The following is a 21,996-nucleotide window of genomic DNA, read 5'->3' on the forward strand; positions in this document are numbered from 1 at the left end:
GTTAACACTACCAATCAATTACCCCTCAATGAAACAACTTTGGGTGTACCTTGACGATCTCAAATAATAAGTATAGAACCTGGTTGGCTAAGATGTGGCCAATGGACTCACCAGGCCTTGTTGCTCAGTGTGTTCTTCATGAAGGTGATTGCTGCCTCTGACAGGCCAGGGTAGCATCGGCCAAACTGGATCTTCCCCTTCCGGATGTTTCTGTCCCTCTCCCAGTTGAGGTCTGAATGAAACGGGCTATCTGCACTCAACCTAGATAGTTAGAGGATACATGGACACATCAGAGGACAAAAAGAGGAATAAATGGCAGTATTACTCTACACTGAGTATACAAAACATTAGGAACACCTTCCTAATATTGACACAAACCAGTGCTCCTGGCACCTACTATCATACCCTCTTCACCATCTGAATGGCACACATACAGTACCTTGTAAAAATCTACCTCCCCCTTGGTGTTTTTCCTATTTTGTTGAATTACAACCTGTAATTTAAATAGATTTTATTTGGATTTCATGTAATGGACATACACAAAATAGTCCAAATTGGTGAAGTGAAATGTTTAATAAAAATAAAAAAGTGGTGCGTGCATATGTATTCACCCCCTTTACTATGAAGCCCCTAAATAAGATCTGGTGAAACCATTTACCTTCAGAAGTCACATAATTAGTTAAACAAAGTCCACCTGTGTGCAATCTAAGTGTCACATGATCTCAGTATATATACACCTGTTCTGAAAAGGCCCCAGAGTCAGCAACACCAGTAAGCAAGCGGCACCACCAAGCAAGCGGCACCATGAAGACCAAGGAGCTCTCCAAACTGGTCAGGGACAAAGTTGTGGAGAAGTACAGATCAGGGTTGGGATATAAAAAAAATATCCTAAACTTCGGAACATCCCATGGAGCACCATTAAATCAATTATTAAAAAATTGAAAGAATATGGCACCACAACAAACCTGCCAAGAGAGGGCCGCCCACCAAAACTCACAGACCAGGCAAGGAGGGTATTAATCAGAGGCAACAAAGAGACCAAAGATAACCCTGAAGGAGCTGCAAAGCTCCACAGCGGAGATTGGAGTATCTGTCCATAGAACCACTTTAAGCCGGGCTTTACGGAAGACTGGCCAGAAAAAAGCCATTGCTTAAAGAAAATAAGCAAACACGTTTGGTGTTCACCAAAAGGCATGCGGGAGACTCCCCAAACATATGGAAGAAGGTACTCTGGTCAGATGAGACTAAAATTGAGCTTTTTGGCCAAAGGAAAACGCTATGTCTGGCGCAAACCCGGCGCAAACCGAACACATCTCATCACCCAGAGAACACCATCCCCACAGTGAAGCATGGTGGTGGCAGCATCATGCTGTGGGGATGTTTGTCATCGTCATGGACTGGGAAATTGGTCAGAATTGAAGGAATGATGGATGGTGCTAAATAAAGTGAAATTCTTGAGGGAAACCTGTTTCAGACTTCCAGAGATTTGAGACTGGGATGAAGGTTCACCTTCCAGCAGGACAATGACCCTAAGCATACTGCTAAAGCAACATTCGAGTGGTTTACGGGGAAACATTTAAATGTATTGGAATGGCCTAGTCAAAGCCCAGACCTCATTCCAATTGAGAATCTGTGGTATGACTTAAAGATTGCTGTATACCAGCAGAGACCATCTAACTTGAAGGAGCTGGAGCAGTTTTGCCTTGAAGAATGGGCAAAAATCCCAGTGGCTAGATGTGCCAAGCTTATAGAGACATATCCCAAGAGACTTGCAGCTGCAAAAGGTGGCTCTACAAAGTATTAACTTTGGGGGGGTGAATAGTTATGCACGCTCAAGTTTTGTATTTTTGTGTTATTTCTTGTTTGTTTCACAATAAAAAATATTTTGCATCTTCAAAGCGGTAGGCATGTTGTGTCAATCAAATGATACAAACCCCCAAAAATCAATTTTTATTCCAGGTTGTAAGGCAACAAAATAGGAAAAATGCCAAGGGGGGTGAATACTTTCGCAAGCCACTGTACACAATACATGTTTCAATTATCTAAAGGCTTAAAAATCCTTATTTAGTTAACCTGTCTCTTCCCATGTATCTACACTGATTGAAGTGGATTTAACAAGTGACATCAATAACAGATCATAGCTTTCACCTGGATTCACTTTGTCGGTCTATGTCATATAAATCGCAGGTGTTTTGTATATAGGATCAAACTGATGCATCCTGGGCAATCAGGGCTCTAAATGTTCAGAGAAGTGTAATTATTGCTAAATAAATTAATCCTCATGTGTCTTTCTATACTTACATTATAAAAGCTAACACCCCAATAGCCCAGATGTCGGTCTCCGGTCCGACTCCTTGTCCGTCAAGGATTTCCGGAGCTTTAGGAAGGACAATGTAAACTGACAAAACATGAGAGAGAGAACATTCTTCATAAGAGTTTTACTTTCCAATGTTTCCATCAGTATGTGCCAGTGAATATATATATTTTTCAACACGTCATCCTTCCCAGTCATCCTTCCCAGTCATCCTTCTGGGTAATCGTCCCAAGTCATCCGCTTGCTGTACCTTTCTCTTGTCCCTGAATATGCTCTATGTTGAGTGTCTGTCCGGGCGTGAAGGACTGAGCGGAGCCCAGGTCTACGATTTTCAGCGTATTGCAGTCCGTCACCAGCATGTTGTCTGACTTGAGGTCCAAGTGGACAACGCGGCGGCCGTGCAGGTAGTCCACAGCACTCAGGATCTGAGCCAGCAACTCTGCTACATGGAGCTCAGAATACAGGTCTCTGTGTGGGGGAGGGAGTGAGGGAGGGAGAAAAGAGGGAGGGAGAAAGGGAGGTTCCTTTTTGTTTATATAAAACCCATCTTCTGCATGTGGTTTTCACTAAGTACCATTGATACTCTGTAAGATGCAAGTCCCCTTAGCCAGCTAACACTACAAACCAACACACACACCACCCCCAAACACTACTAAGTAATGTCGTAATGTAAAGCAGGCAGCGATCATATTCAATGGTGTGTCTGTCTGACCTCTCAGCCAGGTTGTAAAGCAGCTCTCTGCCGGCACACAGCTCTTGGATGAGCACCAGGTAGTACGGGGTTATGTACGCTGTGTGCAGCTGGACCAGGTTGGGGTGGTTGAGCCTCTTCAGCAGCTGGTACTCTCTGAGCACCAGCTGTCTCTTCTCTGGCCTGCAGGGGGTGATCTTGGCAGCAAACAGCTGCTGGCTCTGGCTGTCCTGGCACTGGGTCACCACGCTGAAACGGCCCCTGATACGGACAGAATGGAGCAAAGTAATGGTGAGAGATAGGTCTACTTGCAGACGTGAAGTAAAGACAATATGTGTATGCTGTTGTGCAAGGGTTTAAATTTTAATTTAGATATGCTAAATTAGTACACATTCACGTCGTCCATAAAAAACTGCAACTTTCCTAACCCGGTATAGATATTCAGTACCTGTTGATCTCTGAGAGGAAGCTGTAGGTCTTGTGGCTAGGTTGACCTCCTGACCTACTGCCCTTTGAACCTGGGGACTCTGTCTGGATGAGGGGAATGTGGATCTCTGTAGATCAAAGGAGAAGTATTATGTCTGGCCACAGACTCAACAAGGGAGATGGAGCACTAAAACAGAACATAAAAGACTTTCATCAATAAACACATACATTTATATAAGGAAATCAAAATACTATATTTTGAATTTTCTTGCCTTCAGGATGGGATGCCATAACAACAGGTGGAGAAGGGTCACTAAAAGGTCCTGCGCCTGTCTTGATGATGCAGCCAACCCTGAACACATATCCTGCTCCTCTGGGTAAGTCCTTCACCACGTAGCAGCTGTCTGTCACCTCCTCCGACAGAAGCTTCCACTCCACACCTGTAGCAGCACAGAGTACGGACATTTCAAATATTTAATGTGCAACATGTTTAGATCGTAATCATCAGTTGCCCACTTCAGTAGATAGTGTTAAACTTGTTAAGTTTAGCGTAGCTTCACGTCACCTGGACATAACCATTTTTGTAGAAAATGTATATATTCTGTACTATAGTAGTCTGTGTGATCTGTAAGCAGTGTTTTTTTACCATCTGTGCTGTACTGAACACTGTAAACCACTGGGTCGCTGGACTGCACTAGTCTCCATACCAGCAGAAATCCACCTGCCTCCAACTGGTGCACATCAGGCCTGGTGGGGCGGATAGGCATTTCTGGAGAGAAAACAGAAAGACACATTTAGAATTGCAGAGAGACAATCTCCTGCTGAATAGATTGTAAATTGAGTCTAGATATACTTGACCTTTGTTCTTTTTGAATGCAGGTATTTTAGGTATTTTGAATGAGAAGAACTTGGATTTCTTTTTTGGGCTCTCCAAGCCAGGGCTTGCCTTTTGCTCAGGCGGAACAGGAAATAAACCCTTTACAATCGGCCCTGCATCACACCAAGAAACACAAAGTGTGAAGATTCAGATTCATCAGAACTAGCTGAAAAAAGGTTTCCACTACATGAGAGAGATCTAATTTTAAAAAGTGTACTGAACTAAAATTGTACGGTAGCTCACCTCCCTTCGTTAAGTCCTCCTTGCTGGACGATTTAGTGAACAGCTTGGTGAGGCTAGAGGCTGATGCCCTCATCTTTTTCCTTAGTGACATGGTGGGGGTTTTGGGCTCCAATTCCCCTAGTGTGGGTCCCTGCTCCGTGCCCTCCAATTGGGAGTAGGAATGCCCTGCCCAGGACTGCCTGCGGAACAGATTCATTAAGCCAACTTTGGGTGACATCCTAGGAGACTTCCCCATGGGCGGTTTGGCCTGGAGGGCCGGTGTGGACGCATGCCTCTGGAGTCGTGCCTTTGTGTCGCTGGCCCTTGGGGGCCTCTCTGGGGCCTTGATGGACAGACTGGGGTTGGGTTTCACCGGCAGGACCTTCCTCTCTACCTGACCCTTATTTCTGTCCGTTGGGTTCTGGTTGGGGTGTGTTGTCCTTCTCGGTGGGATCTGAAGTTGGCCTCTCCGGCGCTGGGGCTCCTGCTCAGCATCCTCAACATCAGATGCCTGGAGCAGGGAGCAGGGGGACGGGGTGATCAGGGGCTCCTCCTGGTCATCATACTCATCCCCTGCTCTCCCTCTATGTGTGGCTAAAGGGCGGCCGTGGGACATATCCTCACAGGAGCCCAGCCTGCTGGAGGCCTCAGAGCCATGCTCGAGGATGAAGGACTCAGCCAGGGAGCACTGCGAGCCAGCCAGGTTCTCCCCCTTCTCCTCCCCTGGTCTCCCCTGCTCTGGCCTAGGGCTTTTCTCTGGACCAGCATGGGGTAATTTTGCACCCAGTTTCTGAAGCCTGGCCGTAAGCTGAGCGGGAGCCACTGCCACTGAACCTCTTCTACCTTTGATCTGGGCAGGGGCAACGACTAAGCTCTTATCCTCCTCTTCGTCAGTGAAATCCTCCTTAAGACTCAAAGCACCTTCCTCTTCTCTGCGTTTGGCGGATCCTGGTGAGCGTCGGGAGTAGTCGTCCAACGACCTGCTCCTCCTGTTCGGGGGTGCATTGTGTGAGAGGCCGACCCCGCTGTCGAAGGAGCAAGACTTGAGCATGGACGACTGCAAAGACCCTCGCCTTTGCCCGTGATTGGTCTCTCCCTCGTCCTCCACGTACTCAATGAGCGGCTCGTTAAGGCGGCTAGAGAGGCTACTGCGGTGCGGCTTGCGGCCCCTCTCCTGCTTTTTGGCCTGGAACTTGTCCCTGAGGGTCATGTGGCGGGCGGACATGGGCGAGAGCTGCGTGGAGCTGTCGTAGAAGGTGCTGTGGATCAGGCTGCTCCTGGCGATGCGCCCTCCTTCACTCCCAGACACGGAGCTTTCATCCCCCTCGGAGAAGTACAAGGATGGGCTGCTATCTCGGCTGACCCTCCTCTCCCTCTGGGGGGTTGGCTGCCTGGAGGCGTCCGAGGACCCTACGGACTGCCTGCTTATGCTCCTTTCTAGCACGATCCTCTGTCCTCCCATCTCCTCTTCCTCCATGATCCCCTCCTCTTCCTCTTCATCCAATTTAAGCTTGGCGAAGGGCTCAGGGATCCTGGCTCTCTCCATGAGGAGGTCAAAGTCTTCCTCCTCATCTTCCTCCTCCTCTGTGGTGGTGCAGTGGTGGAAGAAGTCCCAGGCGTCGGCCTCGTCATACTCCGAGGAGGAGCCGCTGCTCATTGAGGTGCTGCTGGGCTCGTGGGGGTCCCGCGGGGCTGTGACAGAGGTTTCCCGAGGAGGGGCATCGAGCAGCTCTGGGATGGGCCTCAGGGTGAGGACTGAGCCCAGGCAGGTCAGAGAACGCTGGGTTGCGAGGGGAGATAATGCAGGTGAAGAGAAGACAGCACATTCATACAAAGCTGTCAAGAGACAGTTAAGAAAACACTGGATATACTGCATAAAGAGAGATGAGACAAGAAAGACTGCACTGGACAGAGTTGAAAGTCTGCAGGTCTCATTACTGTACCTGCCATTTCCTCCTTGAGATAAAGACTTTCAGAGGCCTTGTGTTGATGTCATCAGTTTCATCCTCGCTCTGACAGTGTAATCAACATGACAGAATGTGTTAGGCAAGAATCATTGTTTTTCCTCCATTTATTTCATTCATCAACCCTGGCTGAGACATACCAGTAAACAAATTGTATAACTCTTACCTGGAACCATTCATGCCCCAGACACTCAAATGCAGTTGGTCGCTCTCTGAAGAGAGAACAAATCATTTAGAATTATATCCATATTATATATTTTTACGGTGGGGGGGGGGGATCTTTATTCATTTCCATGGTTGTGTATCTTACTCTGGATCTGGCTGCAGGACCGTGCGGAGGAAGTCCCGGGCCTCTGTGCTCCTGTAGGTGAGGTCAGGTGTGTCCCAGTTCAGTGTCCCCTCCCCCACCCTCAGCAGAGTGGCCCGGTCCGTCTCCCCCATGAACGGACAGCGGCACATCAGACTGCCAGGACACAGCATGATTTCACCGGTCAACGCTCACTCGCATTACATGTATGATGACAATCTAATATATAATATCAAACCTCAAATCAGTACTTACCATAAATACGCCACAACACCAATGGACCTGACAAAGATAAGACATTTCTGTAGTGATAAATCATCACATTGTACCTTCACATGACAGGAATGTCACAAACAGTATAATAGATGTACTGAAACAGAGAGTACATTTAGCTTACCAGATGTCACTTGCTGTAGTGACAGGGTCTTGATGTATGATCTCAGGTGCTACAAACTCTGGAGTGCCGAACTGGCTGTACTGGTGTCTGGAAGTGTCCATCTCTTGACAGAAGCCAAAGTCACAGATCTTGATCTCCTCTCTGGGTGGAAACACCATCAGGATATTGTCCGGCTGTGTGAATTACAGACGGTGGGTGAGAGAACATAGTAGTAGAATTAATAAAGCCTGTTCTATTCATTCTATTTCTATGTGAGGGAATTGATCATGTCATGACTAAGCTGTCCATTCAAGTGAATGACCACTCTGAATTGTTTCAATGCACACAAAACAAAATGTATGTATTAAGAATCAAATGAAATATACCAACTGCTTTATGAATATGGATGTAGGAAGAGCTTACTTTGATGTCCAGATGAAGAATGTTCATGCTGTGGATGTGACCAACTCCCTCCAGGATTTGCTGAACGTACATCTGCACCTGGTACCATGAAAGCATGGTTACGGACGGTTTATAGACATCATACGGGCAGGTTGTAAGCGTTCGGACAAAACAGGTCCAACAATGTTGTGTTTTACATAATTTAGCAGACGCTCTTATCCGGAGCAATTAGGGATAAGTGCCTTGCTCAAGGGCAGATCGGCAGATTTTTCACCTAGTCAGCTCAGGGATTCAAACCCATGACTTTTCGGTTACCATCCAGCGCTCTTAACCGCTAGGCTACCTGCCGCCCTTCACAGAATAGAGATGTAATATTTTACCTCTCCCTCACTGACCGATCCCTTCAACAGCAGATGATCAAGAAGACTATAAGAAGAGCAGCTATAGACGGTATTAAGAAGAATATACAGTGTTATACATTGATCAAATTGAGCACATATTCTGTTTTTTTGTTGTTGTCATGTTCCATTTCCTACTCCAGGTTTTATGTTTTATTTATTCGCACCAAAGAAAAGAAGTGAAAGATAAAATAGTACAGATTTTTTTTAAACTCACAAAAACGGTGTGCAGGGGAGGTTGTTCAAGCTCACAAGCTACAGTACAGTATGTTTTATTATGACTACATTTCCACTCTTAGGCCTTCATAAGAGGACTGTATGTGGAAGTGGCTAAAAGCGCCATGGTTAAGGATACGCTTCAGTGACCAGGACCAGGGTCCTGCGTGTAGAGAAGAAGTCCAGCAGACAGGACACCCTGGGGTGGGCCAACCGGGAGAGCAGATCTCTCTCCTGGAAGGCCCTGGTCCTCGTACTGCTCCTCAGGGGCAGGAACTTGGCGGCAAAGCCCTCACCAGTCCTCCTGTGGGTAACCCGCTTCACCACCCCATATGTACCTCTACAGACACAGGGAGAAGACAAAGGACGGAAGCCATTTTAGATAATTGGGACACAGCTAAAGGGAGCGTAGTCTCCACAGTTGCAGATTGACAGCCGACTTGGGAAATAGGATACCCAAAAAAAGTCGGTATTTACCTCCCTATCTCCTCATGGACATCATACACAGAGAGCAGCTTCCTCCTCTTCCCAAGCTCCACCTCCCTCTCCTGCGACTCCAGTGGACCTACAGAAAAGAGGACCATGGCCATGCAGTCACAGGTAGTCCAGCCAGAGAATATCACGTCTGTGGTGTTATGTTGGTTTCAGATAAGGATGCACACCTTCCAAGCATATTGTGGTAAAACTGTAGAAGGTTTGGCATCAGCTAGCTTGAATGAATGTAACAATAAGGACAGTGAACAGAAAGACATACCCCATTGGGCACAGACATAAATTCAACATCTATTCCACGTTGGTTCAACGTAACGTCATTGAAATGACGTGGAAACAACATTGATTCAACCAGTGTGTACTCAGTGGGATGGCTCTAGCAAAAAGTTGTGCACTACTGTAGAAGGGAAAAGGGAATCATTTGAGAAACTGCGTAGGTGTGTCCTGAGGCCTCACCCTCCTCCACTGTGAGCTGAGCCTGACAGGATGTGTGTCCGGAGTCGTTATAGGCCCAGCAGGTGTAGATGCCACCATCCTCGCTCTCCGGGTACAGCACAGTCAGAGAGCAGCGGGCACCATTCTGGACCACCTCCACATTCTCATTGGCCAACAGCTCCTCTCCATCCTCCAATCATATAAGAGTGACACAGTACTAAGGTACAGCTTCTAAGACAACATAGGGGGTCTCAGACTCCCAGCAGTAGAGGAGGATACCAAATATTACAAAGGCAACAGAATCCATATATACTGAACAAAAATATAAACGCAACATGTAAAGCAGGACTGTCCAACCCTGTTCCTGGAGAGCTACCATCCTGTAGGTTTTCAATCCAACCCTCATCTAGCGCACCTGATTCTAATAATTAGCTGCTTGAAAAGCTGAATCAGGTTGGTTACAACTGGAGTTGGAGTGAAAACCTACAGGAGGGTAGCTCTCCAGCAACAGGGTTGGACAGCCGTGATGTAAAGTGTTGGTCCCATGTTTCATGAGCTGAAATAAAAGATACCCAGACATTATCCATTCGCACAAAAAGCATATTTCTCTCAAATTTTGTGCACAAATTTGTTTACAACCCTGTTAGTGAACATTTCTCCTTTGCCAAGATAATCCATCCACCTGACAGGTGTGGCATATCAAGAAGCTGATTAAACAGCATGATCATTACACAGATGCACCTTGTGCTGGGGACAACAAAAGGCCACTCTAAAATGTAAAGTTCTGTCACACAACACAATTCCACAGATGTCAGAAATTTTGAGGGAGCGTGCATTTGGCATGCTGACTGCACGAATGTTCACCAGAGCTGTTGCCAGGGAATTGAATGTTCATTTCTCTACCATAAGCAGCCTCCAGCGTTGTTTTAGAGAAATTGGCAGTATGTCCAACCAGCCTCACAACCGCAGACCACGTGTAATGACACCAGCCCAGAACTTCCACATCCGGCTTCTTCAACTGCAGGATTGTCTGAGACCAGCCACCTGGACAGCTCATGAAACTGAGGAGTATTTATGTCTGTAATAAAGACCTTTTGTCTGGAAAAACTCATTCTGATTGGCTGGGCTTGGCTCCCCAGTGGGTGGGCCTGGCTCCAAAGTGGGTGGGCCTATGCCCTCCCAAGCCCAACCATGGCTGCGCCCCTGCCAAGTCATGTGAAATCCATAGATTAGTGCCTAATGAATTTATTTCAATTGACTGATTACCTTATATGAACTGTAAGTCAGTAAAATCGTTAAAATTGTTACATGTTGGGTTTATATTTTTTGTTCAGTATAGATTACTGCTTGATAAATGGGTGTGGTTAGTCCGGTGTCAGATATGCTGAAATGATATGGCGCATGTCATATCATAATAAAGGTTAGTATGAAGTTATTTATAACAGTGAATCAGTTGATGGTGGTCTTAGATTGAGAAGGCACATCGGTTTGAAGCTTCCCTACCTTGTACCACTGAATCTCGGGGGTTGGCCTTCCTGTGATGATGATGGTGAAGGTAGCTGATTGGCCAGACTCCACACACAGGTCCTCTGCCGGCACCTGAATGGAGGGAGGAGCTAAGGAAACAGGAATTTAAGTAATTCCGTGAGATTATTCAAGTTTTAGGAACAGTGGCCACTTCAAAAACAACAAAAAATGAACTACAGTGTGAGTGTGCACAGTACAAGTACCTGTTGGCATTTCCTGTATGGTCTCAGGGACATAAAGTTCCTCCTCAACCTCGGATCTCTCCTCAAGATCATTGGGGAACTGTGGCACCTCCACGTGGCCTCTGGTGGTGGGGTCCCTTTCCTCTGGGCCACCCTCAGCTCTGTAGAGAAAATAGTGTGATAAATATAGAGACGGTGCATATATTGGGATAGAGAGAGAGATGGTGCAGTAGTATGATAATGTACAGTATCACAGTTCTGGCAGGTAGACTCACGGCTTAGGATATCCAGGCTGGAAGAGCATTTTGACGATAGATGTGGGGCTGAAGTCTGTCTGCAGCCATTGCTTCACCATGGCAGTGGACCAGCCATCTGAGTCTGGAGGAAGCACAATGACATCACTCACAGACTGACAGATGCCCTTAGGTTCTCTTAGAGTCTTAGAATCCAAAATCATTACTTCATATTAGCTGGCCTTTAAGTTTAATATATTTTTTGAAGCCATGCCAACTTGTGACTGAGGCGAAGTGTGTCGAGGCATTAACAACTGTCTATTTAAAAATGTAGAATGTGAAAAATAGGATAAAAGCAAATATTAGGAACATACAGTACCCTTACCTCCAGACTCACATAAGCATAATAACAAGTGCACGTCTTACCTCCAGACTTGACGGACACCCAATAGTTTGTAAATCAGCCCATGAACAGGAGGACATGGACACATGGGGGGAGGGGCATAAGGAGCGCCTAATGCCCAGCACATGACCATCTTGTATGGGTAGGAGTGGAGAGTTAGCTGGGCATGCGTTGGAGAGGAGAGAGGAAGACCCATCCACATGCACTGGGTCCATGATACTGGGAACATGATAAGACTTACATGATGAAGGCTCTGAGGTACTTCCTGCTCAGGGGAATACAGAGGAAGTGGGATGGAGAGCAGGGTTACAGAGAATGGATGGAGTCACATGATCAATTGGTGTCCAAAAGCCTAAAGGAAAACTACTTAGAGGTGAAATCATAGCTCATGAAGGAAAGCAATTTATACATACTGCAATGCCAGTGATCTATAATATTTATTTCAATAAATTGACTAACTGAATGTACTTGGTGACTTAAATGTGTTAAAGGTGTTTGATATGGATTAAATGTAAGTAGGTCCTGATATGGACTCTGAGGGGTGGTTTCCCGGGCTCAGATTAAGCCTAGTCATGGACTAAAAATCAAGATCAATGGAGAATCTTCATTGAAAATACATTTCAGTCTTGGACTAGGCTTAATATGTGCCTGGTAAACACTCCTAGATGTAAATGAGCTATGGCCCCTTCTTTCTCCTGTTTGGAAAAGCTTTTTGGAAATCCACCAAGATCAGTCAAATGGGGGCAAATGACCCGGTCCGTTCCAATACTATTCATTTCTGAAAGATGGAAACATGATGAAAACACAAACCAAAACATCCAATACTAAATTGTATCAATGTCTTTCATGAATATGTACAACTACGAATGATATGATATCTATGTTGATTGCTAATGTAGGTGACTGGAAGTGTATATGGTTTCGAGGGTGTTTGGAAGGACATGGGAGAGAAAGTGTAACCTAGGTAATGAGATAATCCAAATTGAAAATGAGGAATGGCAATGATGACTGACAGTGTGAAAACAGGTATAAAGTGGTGGTTTGAGGTAAAGTGAAGTGAGGTGAAACTAAGGAATAACCATGGCATGTGCTTTCCTAATCCCTCATCAGTTAACACTACATTTATATTGTCCACAGAATAAAACTGGGATAACACAATACTTATCCTTGTCTCTCATGAGAAATCAGTAAGAGTTGGACCTATGGGGTCTTTATCCTATATTATAAACTAGGGTGGTTCTGGCCCTGAATGCTGATTGGCTGAAAACCATGGTATATGAGACCGTATACCACGGGTATAACAAAACATTTATTTTTACTGCTCTAATTACATTGGTTACCAGTTTATAATAGCAATAAGGTACCTCGGGGTTTTAGCTATATGGCCAATATACCACGGCTATGTACAGTCCTTAGGAGTGGTATATTGGCCATATATCACACCTCCTTGGGCCTTATTGCTTAAATATATTACTGTCATCCTATTAACCATGTCTTATAGTGTAGACAGCCTTCTTCTCAAAACCTGCTTCGTTACTCCCAGGTGGACATTTACCTTGATTGGGTGGAACTCTCCTACCTTTGGTCAAGAGGACCTGTGGTTGGTCAGGCTCACTGTCAATCACTTGTGTGAAGGCGGCGCACAGCTCTGCTTTACACTTGGCACTGCCCAACTGGTTCCACAGCTGAAACATAACAAGATTTCACATTTTAAATTCAGTTCTTTATAAGAGTGTTCAAAAGCTCCTAGGGTGCATTGCTATGAAGACAAGCAACAGTATATTATACCTTAATGTTATACCTACATGTTAGCAAGAAGCATTACATATGAAGTGCATAAAGGGGTTTCATACATGTCCTGTACGCATACCTCACACTCATACCGTCCCAGGTCTGTCTCTCCAGGGTTCATTATGGTGAGAGTGAGGATCCCACTGCGGGCGTCACTCTCTATGTGGTACTTCCTCTGGTCTGTCAGCTCTCTGGCATCCTTAAACCACCTGCCCCCAGAGCATGCCAGGGCACACAACCAAATAACAACATGTGGGTGGATCTCAATGGAAATCTTATGGTTCAAACTTTGAATCATGGGAGCCCATGTTCTCATGACATAGTATGGGAATACTGAGTACAGATGTAGGATCTTCCTTTGAGCCCGTTTGCTACGACAGGAAAATAATCCTGCAGCAACAGGAAATGTGAATTATTACATGGATTATAATTAATGGACATTTTTGTAAGGGGAAATCAAGTCGGACATTTCTAAGTGGAAATTACAAACTTCAGAAGCCTTTTTAAACCTCAAATACATTTAAAGTTGTAAAATTGTCCTGCAACACGGTGATCAAATTAAGATCCTGCATCTGTAAACCCAGTGCAGTTTACTGTACCATACCTGACTAGGGGTAGAGGTGTGCTGTGCATGGAGCAGGTAAACTGGACATCCTCTCCCTCCAGCAGACATGCACTCTGCAGCCTAGTAATGAATCTGGGGGGTGCTGTGGGACAAGAAGTAATGAGTTAATTCACTCTACGCATTACGTATTATCTTTGCACAATAGGACATGGGGTATACGTAACATGTTGGATAGCAAAATCATATGTGTACGATTTGTGTATTTCAGTGTATTTAAGCTCTAATCTTCATCAGCATGTAATTTGTGAGTGAGGTAGGCTGAATCATAGAATTCGGAATTAGAATACACTAATACATTTAATAATAAATAATACATATTCATTTAGTAGGATCTCTATGGACTGAGTGCTCTGTCAGTCCTGACTGTGGGTGCTGAGTTCAGCACCAAAGCGACTGCAAGTGACCGTCACTGTCACGTCTACTCCTGCTCCTCCCCTCCCCTTCGGCGCACGTCGTTGCAGGAATACTAACCACCAGTCCTGGGAATCATTCTTCCTCCTTCAGTGTTTCCTCTATTTCGCACACCAGATGGAAGCCCCCACCACCGAGAGGTCTAAGGTTGCCATAGTTATTTTTCTGCTGACTGGGCGGGCATTGGAATGGGCTATGGCCGTCTGGGAGAGAGGAGAGGAGGAGCTCGAGTCTTATGAAGGGTTCATGGCTCTGTTTTTCAATGTATTTTCGACCATCCCGCGGAGGGCAGAGAGGGAGGTGAGTGTCTGCTTCAGCTCCAGCAGGGGAATCAGACGGCTGCTGAATATGCGCTTACCTTCCAGACAGTAGAACTTCCGGTAGATGGAATGAGCCGGCGCTCAGAACGTTATTTAGAAGAGGTCTACGCGAGGAGGTCCAGACGGAACTGGCCTGCCGGGATGACGACCTCACCCTGGAAGCACTCATTGGGATGACGACCTCACCCTGGATGCACTCATTGGGATGACAACCTCACCCTGGATGCACTCATTGGGATGGCCCTCCATCTGGATAACCTCCTCCGGGAGCGTCGGCATCGTCATTGCTTCTCTCCCTCCTTCTGCGAGTGTTCGGGATCAGAGCCTGAACCCATGGAGTTAGGGGTCACACGCCTTTTTGCGGCAGAACGATGCAGACGGATACAGCTGGGGCTCTGTCTGTACTGTGGCCAGGGAGGGCAGAAGTGCCAGCGGTGTCTGTTACTTCAGAATCCGGGATCCACTAGAGCAGAGGGACGGTCATGTGATGTTACATCCCCTGGACCAGGAGTGAGTATTCAATCTACTGCTCTTCCTGTTAGACTCTTTTTAGTACCCATCACTCTGGCTGACAGTCCCTCATGCCCTGTGTCTACAGCTTTTGTGAATTCCGGTGCCGCAGGGAACTTTATCGATCAGACACTTGCCTCCTCTCTCAATATTACTACCTACCTGCTCTCCTCTACTTTTCCGGTTCAAGGTCTTGACTGTCGGCCTCTAGGATCTGGAACCATCACACACATCACCCAACCACTCACCCTCATCGTGGAGTCCAATCAGCAGGAGAATATCACCTTCATCACCAGTGCACCAGTTCACAAGATCATCCTCGGCCTCCCTTCAACGCCATAACCCCACCATTTCATGGTCGAGGATGAAAATCAGACTGGTCACCTGAATGCCGGAGGACCTGCTTCCCATCCTCCCGAGTCGTAGCTCCTGTGGTCTGGGACATAGATGTGGAGATCTGCCAGGCTCTGGATATGGAGTCCGCACCCCTGAACTGTCCTCCCATGCGCATTTACGTTCCCACAGGGATTAAGGGATCGGTTGCTAACCTGGGCGCACACAGCGGTTGTCGCTGGACATCCAGGTATTTCTCACACCATCCACTCCATCGCTGAGAAATACTGGTGGCCCACCTTGGCGCAGGATGTCACTCGTTATGTCAACTCCTGTTCTGTGTGTGCCCAAACCAAGTCTCCTTGGAATGCTCCAGCAGGGAAGCTCCAACCGCTTCACATGCCTCAGCGACCCTGGTCTCATCTATCCATTGACTTTGTAACCGATCTCCCCTCTGATGGTTTCACCACCATTCTGGTGGTAGTGGATAGATTTTCTAAGTCACGTCGGTTAATTCCCCTTCTTGGTCTCCCCACTGCTCTCCAGGTCGCTGAGGCACTCTTCCAGCAGGTCTTCCGACATTATGGCCTTCCGGACGACATCGTCTCCGACCGTGGCTCTCAATTCATATCGCGAGTATGTAAGGCCTTCATGGAGAAGCTCGGTCACGGTCAGCCTCTCTTCCAGGTACCGGCCTCAGTCCAACAGGCAGGTGGAGAGGATGAACCAGGAGCTGGGGAGGTTCCTGAGGAGTCACTGTCTGGACCGGCAGGGTGAGTGGGCACGATTTCTTCCATGGGCAGAGTACGCCCAGAATTTGCTGCGTCACTCCTCCACTGGGTTGGCTCCCTTCCAGTGTGTTCTGGGTTTTCAGCCGGCCCTGGCGCCGTGGACTCTGGGCCAGACTGAGGCTCCTGTGGTTGATGAGTGGTTCCAGCGCGCAGAAGTGTGGAGTGACGCTCACGTGAGACTCAAGCTCACCGTCCATCGTCCAAAAAAAAACAGGTAGACCGCCAACGCAGTGAGACCTCTGTGTTCCACCCTGGGGATCGCATCTGGCTCTCTACCAGGAACCTCCCACTCCATCTGCCCTGCAAGAATGAGGCCCCGGTTTGTGGGGCCGTTCAAGGTTCTCCGGAGGGTCAACAGGGTGACGTATAGGTTACAACTGTCCAGTCACTACCGCATCTCACCCTCGTTTCATGTTTAGATTCTCAGGCTGGTGGTTCCTGGTCCCCTAGCTGATGCTGTCCCCTACGACACCCCACCACCCCCACCCCCCCGGATATAGATGGCAGTCCGGCGCATGCTGTCAGATCTAGTATCTGGTGGAATGGAAGGGGTATAGCCCTGAGGAGCGGTGTTGGGTTCTGGTGGAGGACATTCTGGATCCTAAAGTCATGAATGATTTCCAACTTCGCCACCCGGATTGACCCGCTCCTCGTCCCCGGGGTCGTTGTCCTGCGGCAGGAGCTGCGCGTCAGAAGGGGTGGTACTGTCACGTCTGCTCCTCCCCTCCAGTGCGCGATGTCACCGGAATACTAACCACTGATCCTGGGAATCATCATTGCGCACACCTGTTAATCATTATGACTCACACCTGGACTCATTACCGTCATAATTTCCTCCCCTTTATGTCACTCTCCCATGTTCACTCACCAGTTGGTATTGTTCTTGTGTATCAGCGTACTGCCTTATCCTGTTATGGCTAGGGGGCAGTATTTTCACGGCTGGATAAAAAACGTACCCGATTTAATCTGGTTACTACTCCTGCCCAGTAACAAGAATATGCATATAATTATTGGCTTTGGATAGAAAACACTCCAAAGTTTCTAAAACTGTTTGAATGGTGTCTGTGAGTATAACAGAACTCAAATGGCAGGTCAAAACCTGAGAGATTCCTTTACAGGAAGTGGCCTGTCTGACCATTTATTGTCTTTCTTTGAAATCTCATTCAATTACAAAGGATCTCTGCGGTAACGTGACACTTCCCACGGCTCCAATAGGCTCTCAGAGCCCGGGAAAAACCTGAATGTCGTCATTCCAGCCCCAGGCTGAAACACATTATCGCCTTTCTCAAGTGGCCGATCAAGGGACTGTGGGCTTAGGCGTGTGCACTGGCCGCCCCCGTCTTTGTGTTTTTCCTCTGTTTGCCGAAAAGGAGATTCCCGGTCGGAATATTATTGCTTTTTTACGAGATAAATTGCATAAAAATTGATTTTAAACAGCGGTTGACATGCTTCGAAGTACGGTAATGGAATATTTAGCAATTTTTTGTCACGAAATGCGCCATGCGCACGACCCTGATTTACCATTTCGGATAGTTTCTGGAACGCACGAACAAAACGCCGCTATTCGGATATAACGATGGATTATTTTGGACCAAACCAACATTTGTTATTGAAGTAGCAGTCCTGGGAGTGCATTCTGACGAAGACAACAAAAGGTAATCAAACTTTTGTAATAGTAAATCTGATTTTGGTGAAGGCTAAACTTGCCGGGTGTCTAAATAGCTAGCCCGTGATGGCTGGGCTATGTACCCAGAATATTGCAAAATGTGCTTTCACCAAAAAGCTATTTTAAAATCGGACATATCGAGTGCATAGAGGAGTTCTGTATCTATAATTCTTAAAATAATTGTTATGCTTTTTGTGAACGTTTATCGTGAGTAATTTAGTAAATTGTTAGTAAATTCCCCGGAAGTTTGCGGGTGGTATGCTAGTTCTGAATGTCACATGCTAATGTAAAAAGCTGTTTTTTGATATAAATATGAACTTCATTGAACAAAACATGCATGTATTGTATAACATAATGTCCTAGGTGTGTCATCTGATGAAGATCATCAAAGGTTAGTGCTGCATTTAGCTGTCTTCTGGGTTTTTGTGACATTATATGCTAGCTTGAAAAATGGGTGTCTGATTATTTCTGGCTGGGTACTCTGCTGACATAATCTAATGTTTTGCTTTCGCTGTAAAGCCTTTTTGAAATCGGACAGTGTGGTTAGATAAAGGAGAGTCTTGTCTTTAAAATGCTGTGAAATAGTCATATGTTTGAAAAATTGAAGTTTTTGTATTTTTGAGGAATTTGTAATTCGCGCCACGCCTATCATTGGATATTGGAGCAGGTGTTCCGCTAGCGGAACGTCTAGATGTAAGAGGTTTAAGTTAGTGTCGTGTTCTTGGTTTTAATGAAAACGTTGCACCTGCTTCCGACTTACCGCCCCATCATTACACTCACCGTCCACCACCATCTTGGCCAGTGTGCTAGCATGACCCACGGGGCTGGAGGCATAGCACACGTACTGTCCAGAGTCCTTGGGAGTGACCCCGTCCAGAATGAGACAGCAGGTTCCTGTCCGGTCTGCAGTGATGATGTGGTGAGGGCCGTCCTCTAGGACCAGGCCGTCTGGGGAAGTCATGTCAGAGACCGTACTTCTGTTTAAAAACGTCTTATGTCAAAAAATAGAAATGTTTTTTAAAAGGGTTACTATGCTGCTCACTCTTTTACCTTTGAACCAGCTGACCATTGGTTTGGGTGTTCCTGTGACTTTGCATGCCAATTTGATTGTCTGCCCAATCTTTGTTGTGCAGTCAGCCAGGAGAACTTTGAACTCTGGTGGACCTAAAGAAACAACCACAAGACTACTGTAATAATGGGAAGAGACCAGGCAACAGAGCTACTGCTCCCTAGAGCTAACATTGGATAAAGTTAATGCTGGACAGCGCTAACAGGGGACCGAACCGCTGATAGTCCTAGGCAGACTCAACAAATGACATTACCAAAAGACCTAGTCAGAGGAACTCACTAGAAGCAGTCAGGCTGGAGCGTTGCTGCAGCTCTCTCAGGTCTTTGAGCCAGGACAGCTTGAGCAGGGTGGAATGACCCTGCAGTGTGTACCTCCTCACTGAGCCGCGGTGCTCGTGCCACAGCTCCCAGGACTTCTCATCTCCCCCCACCATCTCCTTCACCTCCACGTCATTCAGCTGTGGAGGGGGAGATGCTCATATTACAAGGGAGGTACTCTATGTGCAATGAAGATTGTTCGGGAAACCTCTCTGAAGCTAAAATGAATAATAATCGATTTCTATAACTAAATATGAATACTTTTATAAAACAATGTAATCAGGTCTGAAAACGAACTGAAATTTAACTGAATTTCAAATTAAAATCAAAACTAAAATAAAACTATAACCTTGCCACACTCATAAGATGAGTAGGCTTGCCTGAAGCCTGAACACTTATCTCCCCAAGCTAATGCGTTGGTTTAAGCTCAGAGGGATAACAAAGTCTCTTAGGACACCTAGGTTCCAACCACATTATGTTTGCTGCAAGGGTTTGGACTATACATTTACATTGACTAAGACAAAGGATGAGTGCCAGGTTTTACCTTCATCTTGTTCTTGAAGGCGTAGGTGTCAGAGTTCATGCCGGGGTCTCTCTTGAGCTTACAAAGGAGGACACAGTCCTTAAAGAGAAACACCTGCCTCTGGTGCCCCTGGGAGGACGTCTTGATCTCAGGAGACTCTTCCCACACAGTGAAGGGACCCTGTGAGGAGGAAAGACGTGGTATCAAAGCTTCAGATGGAACTGCATTATCCATGAAGAAATTATTTCATTCACATCTCAAACACGTAATCAAGATGGTGCATTGCAAGTTTTATCCAGTCAGTTAATTGACATTTCAGCTTTCAATGATGCCGTGTCCCCAATGATGCCCCTCAACCACTCTTTGTGGGTTATGGGTGAGTTACCTGGCGGACGGGTTCTCCCAGTGCAGTGAGTGGGGCAGGGTAGTTCTCAATCAGAGACACCTGGTGCAGGTTGTCAGAACGCCAGGGCAGACAGGACACCATGGAGAATGCATCCTCCAGCAGACAGCAGCTTTTCCCACACTTAGCCTTGTTCTTGATCAGCTCCTGTCAACACACACACACACACACACACACACACACACACACACACACACACACACACACACACACACACACACACACACACACACACACACACACACACACACACACACACACACACACACACATACACACACACACACACAGGGAGAAATCCATGGATTAATGCTTTGGAAAGGTCTCAAAATGGACACTTAGAATCGGATAATGAGCACTGACCTTGAGCAAGGCCTGGTAGGTCTGAATCCTCTCCGCTGGTCTCTGTAAGAAGGTGATGACATCCAGCACTGCAATTTCGGGGTGCTCAGGCTCTGTTCTCGTGTTTTGCTGGAACACAAAGGTCAATATACGTGAATGTCAGCGTGGAAAACTGGGAGCATGTGAGAGCAAATCGTTTTTCTTCTGGGTGTCATGGTCAATTTTTGTGCATTATGGTAAATGATCTGACTGCATGCCTTGAAGTACTGCTGGATGGTCTTGTCAGTGACACAGGCCTCTGCCTGTGATTGGCCCATCATGTACTGCAGATACTTCTGAAAGTCCTCTGCGTGTTTGAGCAGGTGCATGGCCACGTCATCATCAGTAGAACACTCGCTCAGCCTGGGCAGAATAGACCTGAGTAGGGGATAGGAAAATAAGGACAGTATTTACCTCGTTTTTCATTACATGAGTTAAAAAATGTATCTTAAACAGCATTTTATTTGATTAACCAGCTCTCACTCTCGACAAAGAGAACAGTTGTGACGTTATCACCTCTCGTGTAAAGCCATGATGTCCTTGATATTGCGGAAGATTGTTTCTTTCTGGTTGATGATGTTGATGGGGACATGAGGGCTAGTGTCTAAGTGGTGCAGGTAATGGGATGTAAAGTCCTTCATCTCCTTCACAAACTCTTCCTCCCCATCAATCAGCCCCTGGATCAATTGGCTAAAGAAGTAAGAAATATCACATGGAATGCTGACAGTATTCTTTAAGAGACTATATTAATCAAATATGCTGAACTCTCACTGTGATCAGACAATATTAATTCACTCACCTTAATGTTCTTCTGTACTCTTCCTCTGTAGAACCTGATCCATCCATCTCCTGTTGTGGTGTCCTCACTTGTGGGAATGTCTCCTTTACAAAATGCAAAACAGTTTGAATAAATGTACAGTCAAAAATTATCATTACCTCTGACGAATCCTGTTTATGTGAAGAAACATAAAAAGTAGTTGATTGCATGGCCAAAATATGTCAATTTTGTCCATTTTATGTCCATCCTTTACCAGGACATACTGATGACCTAATACCTTTCTCTTCTTCTCCAGGTATGCAGGGGAGACCCATCCTTGGCGTGAGGGGGTGTTCTTGGAGGGTTTGGTACGGACCAGCCACTTCTCAGGGTGGACAGAGTCCAAGACCTCCACGTACTGGCCCTCCTTCAACACAAAGGTCTCCTTGTTGCCACCTTGTTGAGAGGTGCAGTTAGCTCTGGCCACATAGATATCAAATGTCTGTGGAAAAAAGTTGGTAAAAAGTTTAGTTCCAAAACGCTATAGCCACAAATGTTTCACATTTGTATCTTTTGATCATAAATTACTGCTTATGGTATAATCCAGCAGTATACCACCCTGCATCCCACTGCT

At 46.3% G+C, this 21,996-nt stretch overlaps 1 protein-coding gene across 1 annotated transcript in view; it reads right to left on the minus strand.

Annotated features, from left to right (window-relative positions):
- The window catches only part of LOC106574005 (obscurin), a 56,875-nt gene that overhangs the window by 937 nt on the left and 33,942 nt on the right, over positions 1–21,996 (minus strand). The window contains exons 35-69 of the mRNA XM_014149500.2: positions 21,661–21,864; positions 21,405–21,487; positions 21,122–21,295; positions 20,824–20,983; positions 20,588–20,695; positions 20,207–20,371; positions 19,843–20,001; positions 19,261–19,438; positions 18,963–19,076; positions 18,693–18,860; positions 13,861–13,963; positions 13,336–13,465; positions 13,045–13,150; positions 11,105–11,207; positions 10,851–10,990; positions 10,624–10,736; positions 9,142–9,310; positions 8,671–8,758; positions 8,333–8,533; positions 7,960–8,020; positions 7,601–7,678; positions 7,199–7,371; positions 7,057–7,083; positions 6,805–6,957; positions 6,661–6,706; positions 6,474–6,542; positions 4,552–6,310; positions 4,290–4,421; positions 4,078–4,200; positions 3,704–3,871; positions 3,454–3,559; positions 3,027–3,266; positions 2,565–2,782; positions 2,302–2,398; positions 112–261 (exon numbers count right to left, since the gene is read on the minus strand). Of these exons, the coding sequence (XP_014004975.2) occupies positions 112–261; positions 2,302–2,398; positions 2,565–2,782; positions 3,027–3,266; positions 3,454–3,559; positions 3,704–3,871; positions 4,078–4,200; positions 4,290–4,421; positions 4,552–6,310; positions 6,474–6,542; positions 6,661–6,706; positions 6,805–6,957; positions 7,057–7,083; positions 7,199–7,371; positions 7,601–7,678; positions 7,960–8,020; positions 8,333–8,533; positions 8,671–8,758; positions 9,142–9,310; positions 10,624–10,736; positions 10,851–10,990; positions 11,105–11,207; positions 13,045–13,150; positions 13,336–13,465; positions 13,861–13,963; positions 18,693–18,860; positions 18,963–19,076; positions 19,261–19,438; positions 19,843–20,001; positions 20,207–20,371; positions 20,588–20,695; positions 20,824–20,983; positions 21,122–21,295; positions 21,405–21,487; positions 21,661–21,864 (6,266 nt within the window). The remainder of the gene's footprint in view (positions 1–111; positions 262–2,301; positions 2,399–2,564; positions 2,783–3,026; positions 3,267–3,453; positions 3,560–3,703; positions 3,872–4,077; positions 4,201–4,289; positions 4,422–4,551; positions 6,311–6,473; positions 6,543–6,660; positions 6,707–6,804; positions 6,958–7,056; positions 7,084–7,198; positions 7,372–7,600; positions 7,679–7,959; positions 8,021–8,332; positions 8,534–8,670; positions 8,759–9,141; positions 9,311–10,623; positions 10,737–10,850; positions 10,991–11,104; positions 11,208–13,044; positions 13,151–13,335; positions 13,466–13,860; positions 13,964–18,692; positions 18,861–18,962; positions 19,077–19,260; positions 19,439–19,842; positions 20,002–20,206; positions 20,372–20,587; positions 20,696–20,823; positions 20,984–21,121; positions 21,296–21,404; positions 21,488–21,660; positions 21,865–21,996) is intronic.

The sequence above is a fragment of the Salmo salar genome, chromosome ssa16 (assembly GCF_905237065.1).
Source record: "Salmo salar chromosome ssa16, Ssal_v3.1, whole genome shotgun sequence".
In the NCBI taxonomy this organism is placed as follows: Eukaryota; Metazoa; Chordata; class Actinopteri; order Salmoniformes; family Salmonidae; genus Salmo; species Salmo salar.